We start from the raw sequence: 6000 nt of genomic DNA on the forward strand, positions 1-6000 counted from the left end.
TGTCACAGCTACCGGTTGTTCCAGTCGCTTGGCTTTTATATATATCCTCCTATATAATAAAAGGCTAATATGCAAATTGTCTCCTCAGGAATTCGACCAGCTGGGAGTTCGACTGCTCGCTATGACGTGTGATGACCACCAGGGGGTGGCATGGAGCGAAGGAATGCCCCAGCTGCAGCTAGGGAATGAAGGCCCCGGCTGGCAGCCAGGGGAAGGAAGGCCAGGGACCCTACCCATGCACGAATTTCGTGCACTGGGCCTCTGGTAGATATATAAAAGCCTAAGCGACCGAACGACTGGTTGACCAGTCACTATGACACGCACTGGACACCAAGGGGCAGACACTCAACACAGGAGCTGCCCCCCTGGTGGTCAGTGTGCTCCCACAGCCAACCTCCTGTGGCTGGCCAACCTCCCGTGGTCCCTCCCCCAGGCTGGCTGCCCCAATCGGCCTCCATCACTGGCCAGGCTGAGGGACCCCACCTGTATATGAATTTGTGCACCACGCCTTTAGTGTGTGTGTGTGTGTGTGTGTGTGTGTGTGTGTGTGTGTACATATGTATTATTTCAGAGAGAAGAAGGGAGAGGGAGAAAGCTAGAAACATCAATGATGAGAGAGAACAATCCACTGCCTTCTGCACACCCCCTACTGGGCACTGAGCCCACAACCCCCACACGTGCCCCAACCAGCAATCAAACTGTGATCTGGTTCATGGATCAACACTCAACCACTGAGCCACACCGCTGGGCCCTTATATTTATTTATGCTTTTATCACCCAAGTATATGGATGATATGACACACTATAGCTTAGTCTTGCCCATTTAACATTTTTCTCAGAGTTGGGGTTTTGGTGATAGTAATCATGCAGTTCATCTGACCTCTTTATTTCTTGGAAATTGGCACCTGGCTCAGGGGTGTGATTAGATCCAGGTTTGCTTCTTTTGGCAAGTGCTGTGTTCCTTCATAAGTAGGTGTAAATGTCTGGTGTGCTTCTTTTTCAGCCATTGATCCTCATTGCCCCTTTGCTGCTTTCTGTTTATTCATGCTGACATCACCGTGCTTATTGCTGTTGGTGTTTTCTTTAAACCTGCACGTATTTGGTGTGTGAGGGTACTTTATCACCTAGTTTTTCTATAAATGTAGTCCATGAGTTTTTGGTTTTGTGAGTAATTGTTCTGTTTTAATGTGTAGATTTGAGTAAATTAAAAAAAAAAATTGCTTTTACCATTTTCAGTTTTCCTAGAATGAAGACTTTAATTTAAGAAACCCCTTTCAGATTTTTGGCTCTTTGTGCCTCCAAAATTGGGCTGATTTGAATGTTTGCAAAAGTTAGTAGCACTGTTACTAAAGACTGGCAGATAGGAAGTTTTTAATCCATACATTTGCTGCCATCATATATTTCATGATGAAAAAATAAAAAAGCATTCAACTCTGTTAGCTTTGTTCATCCAACCTAGGTTTCTGTTTCTATTAATGATATTGACTTACCTTAAATAAAGTTTGAAAATGTGTTCCCCCTGAGAGAGCATCTGGGGTTCTGATGTTATTTGGGTTTTGGTCTGAAAGCTCTTTATGGGTGTGTTTACACCTGGACATTTATTGAATTGGATGCTTAGGACCTGTTCATTGTTCTAAATATGTGTTATATTTCAAGAAAAAAAGTTTAAATTAAAATACTTTAAAAAATGGCCTCTAGTATAATGGGATTTGTTTAAAAGTCATGCACAGTCTTTGTAATTTCATAATTTCTTAGGCATTCATTTAAAACAGGCTGTTAAAATAAAACAATATGTGATAGATGGAGCCAAATCATGTACACTGTGTATTAAAATGTTTGAATACTCATATCCCAAAATGACAAAATTGGCCTAGCCTCTAGTCCAGATTAAAGTTTTGTGATATGATTTTCTACCACTTTTTCTCAGAGTTTCCAATTTTGAAGTGCTGGGCTCAGTCAAAAGTGGCAGCTCCTTGTACTTTGAAGAGTAAGGATATTTGCCAATGGAACAATATGAAATATAAATCAGTAAGTTAGTATTTTATATTTTTAGGTTGTACTGCCTCATTTAAAATTCTTTCTATAATGTTTCTGCCACATTTAAGGGATTAGACTTTTATATTTTACCATAGAAAGCTTTTTTTTTTGTAATGTCATTTCTTTGCTGCGGATGACAACGGTGGTTCCTGGTTTATATAGAATCATTTAATTTGGGGGATGGAGATTTAGTGTTAGTCCCATGCCTCATTGGTCCAGAGCTTAAGTATAGCTGATAGGTGATTAAAGGTGTGAAATGGCCAAGAAAAACAGTGGTATATCCTCAGGTATAAACTTTATTTAGAACTTTTTATTAAATTTTGAACAAAATAAATTAGTTAACTTCATTGTATTATACAGAATAAGTGAAAAAAAAGGATAATAAAACTCAAATTAGTATTATTTCAACTGTGATAGTTTTTAGACAGTTGTCTAAGAAGTCTACAGTTTTCTTCTTATCTTCTTATGTTAACACTAGAGGCCCAGTGCACGAATTCGTGCATGTGTGGGGTCCCTCAGTCTGACTGGCAATCAAGGCCTATGGCGGGGGTGGCGGGCGGCCAGGAGGGAAGGGGCCACAGGAGATTCCTGTCGGGGTGATCAGGGCCTGCCGGCTGTGGGGAGGGACCATGGGAGATTGGCGGGCCATGGGAGGTTCCTGTCGGGGTGATCGGGGTCCGCCGGCTGCAGAGAGGGACCATGGGAGGTTGGCGGGCCACGGGAGGTTGGAAGTGGGAGTGCACTGACCACCAGGGGCAGCTTCTGCATTGAGCGTCTGCCCCCTGGTGGTCAGTGCACATCATAGCGACTGGTTGACCGGTCGTTCCAGTCATTCAGTCATAATGGTCATTTAGGCTTTTATACATACTTCTTGCCTCTCTTCAGAGTGGTTAAGTTTTTTTCCATTGATTTTTAAAGGAAGTGAGAGGCAGGAGTGGGGGAGAGAGAGAGAGAAATATGTATGTGAGAGAGACACATCAACTGGTTGCCTCCAACACACACCCCTAGTGGAGCCAGGGATCAAACCTGCAACTGAGGTATATGTCCTTGACCTGGAATCGAACCCATGGGTTAATGCTCTAACCACTGAACAAACCAGCCCCTCTCCTCTTCTTGGAGGTCTGGGGTGGGACTGAAAGTTCCAACTCTCTTATCACATGGTTAGCTCCATTGGCAACCAGTCCTCATCCTTAGGTGCTTTCCAAAAGCTACTTCACCAACATAAAAGACACCATGCTTACCCTTAACACTTAGGAAATTCCAACAGTTTGGGGAGCTTTGAGCTAGAAAGGGAATGAAAACCAAATACGTATGTCTTATATAAAACACAATGTCACACATATGTTACCATAATTTTTTTCAAACTCTAAAGTACATCTGGAGAATTACATTTAAGAGTATGTGAATGAAGAGTATGATTAGTGTTTGTTTATGATTTATTGATTTAAAAATTGGTAATGTGCATTGCTATGAAATAAGTAATTACCCTGTTAAAATATTTTGAATTCAATTCTCTTTAAGACCATGTAACTTGAAATAAGAAGTCATACTTAAGCTATTTGATTTTTTTTTCTTTACTTTGAGTTATAGGTGGCCATTACTAAGGTGGTGATCTATATTAAGGCTTGTTTGCTTAAGATGCCATTTTTTAAGATTATAATTTTCAAATAGCACTTTGTTACAGATTGTGGTGATAAAATAATCTTTTTTGGATATGAAATTATAATCCAGGTATTTATAAAAACAAGCTGAAAATAAAAATATTCCCAAATTTTAATGTTTTTAAAAACTTATTTTTAAACCAAAAAATTTCCCAAAGTTTCTAATTGAACCTTTTGTCTTCAAAACCAAATAGAAAATAGAAACTAAGTTGAATCTGCAACTTCTTTTACATGGGACAACACTCAACCAACTGAACCACACCGGCCTGGCTGGCCTGGGTTTTTAAAAAGGATATACTCAATTCTATGTAAAATATAGAAAAAGTCAAAACTAATGAGAATTTAAGAATTATTGTGGGAATTGAGTCTGATTTATTTACATTAAATGTTCAATCCAAAAGAATCATTCAAACAATAATGTTAAATGTAGTGTAGAATTGGCTGAAGAATATTTAAAAGCCAAAAAATAAAAATAAAGAGATAGTGGTCTTACTTAGAACATCCATTTTAAATGTCTCTAACTTCTCTCTCCACAGGTGTACAAGAATGTGACTCTACAGGTTCCAGTGGGACTGACTATACATACCACTTTAGTATGTTCTGTAACTCTACTTATTACCATCCTGTGTTCTACTTTGATTCTTGTGGCTGTTTTCAAATATGGCCATTTCCCCCTATAAGTTTTCTGCAATTAAATGCTTTCCATAAACCTAAATAAGACCTAATCGTTTGTGATTAGAAGCATTCTTTTAGAATTGTCATTATTTTGTCTTTTGTCTTCATTTTTGGCTAAAATTATGTTTATTGGAGGAAATTTTGGATCATTCTCAACTAATTCCAAAATTGAGTGCTATGTTGTGTAGACCTTTGATAATCTTCAAGCATCTAGTGCTAGTACAGGAAACTTAATTCTGTTACATTAATATTTATTTTGTGAGAAGTGATTTTTATCCTCATTTGGGTTACAAAAGTGAGTACTTTATGTATTAGAGACAAATTGTTCTCATTCTGTGAGTAGTAACATTTCAATTTAAGCTAAAAATTGAGAAAATCATTATAAATAAGAATAAAATAATTTAGATGAATGAGTTTATTTAAATCTTAATTTTATGAGAATATTGAAGTCATCCAGAGTTTCAAAGAAAATATTAAAATAAAATAACTAAGAAAATATTAATATTAAAATTGATTATTCCTTAAAACATTTCCATTCTCCTTTTATATGTTATATTGCTTTAAAAAATATTTATATATAGCCCTAACTGGTTTGGCTCAGTGGATAGAGCGTTGGCCTGCAGACTGAAAGGCCCAGGTTCAATTCTGGTCAAGGGCATGTACCTTGGTTATGGCCATATCCCCAGTAAGGGGTGTGCAGGAGGCAGCTGATCGACGTTTCTCTCTCATCGATGTTTCTAGCTCTCTATCTCTCTCCCTTTCTCTCTGTAAGAATTCAATAAAATATATTAAAAAAAAAAAAAATATATATATATATATATATATGTTTTTATTGATTTCAGAGAGAGGAAAGAAGAGGGAGAGAGAGATAGAAACATCAGTGTTGAGAGAATCATCGATTGGCTGCTTTCTGCATGCCTCCTACTGAGGACTGAGCCTGCAATCCCATGACTTTCTGGTTCATGGGTCGATGCTCAACCACTGGGCAACACCAGCCAGGCTATTTTGCTTTTTAATATATGAATTGTCAAAGGACTTGATGAAACTAAGTACTAAGATTTAATTCTGATTTAATACTGAATTTGTCAGGAAGACAGTTCAGAAAGAATATATTTTATTAAGTTACACATTTGCAAAAATATTTTTGTCTCTTCAGGTGATTTTTTAAAAAAATAAGAGGTCTTGATTTAGAACCAAAAGGCTATATTAATAAATACAACTGTGCTAAAAAGAAGAAAGTCATACAGTATATTGTTTGTTAATAGTCTCAGCCTTCTGTACATACATATGTTACATTTCTATATTTTGAATACACCTCACATCAACTTCTGCATTAAGTTTGTGACAAATTTGTGCTGTTCTTAGTGTATACAAGACACTTGACTTTACTGTTTTATTCTTGTGTGTAAAAAATGCAATATGAACTTATATATAGTCTTTGCTATGTTAGATTTATAAACTGGTGTTTTTTTTTTAAATATATATTTTTATTGATTTCAGACAGAGGAAGGGAGAGGGAGAGAGGGAAATATCCACGATGAGAGAAAATCATGGATTGGCTGCCTCCTGCATGCCCCCCGCTGGGCATCGAGCCCGCCACCTGGGCATGTGCCCTTGACCGGGAACC

General features: G+C 37.6%; 1 protein-coding gene across 1 annotated transcript in view; it reads left to right on the forward strand.

Annotated features, from left to right (window-relative positions):
* The window catches only part of PIGX (phosphatidylinositol glycan anchor biosynthesis class X), a 23685-nt gene extending 19262 nt beyond the window's left edge, over window positions 1-4423 (forward strand). The window contains exons 7-8 of the mRNA XM_036348543.1: window positions 1928-2028; window positions 4235-4423. Of these exons, the coding sequence (XP_036204436.1) occupies window positions 1928-2028; window positions 4235-4378 (245 nt within the window). The 3' untranslated portion in view covers window positions 4379-4423. The remainder of the gene's footprint in view (window positions 1-1927; window positions 2029-4234) is intronic.
* The last annotated feature ends 1577 nt before the right edge of the window (window positions 4424-6000 follow it).

Source organism: Myotis myotis, unplaced genomic scaffold, assembly GCF_014108235.1.
Source record: "Myotis myotis isolate mMyoMyo1 unplaced genomic scaffold, mMyoMyo1.p scaffold_m19_p_2, whole genome shotgun sequence".
NCBI classification, from domain to species: Eukaryota; Metazoa; Chordata; class Mammalia; order Chiroptera; family Vespertilionidae; genus Myotis; species Myotis myotis.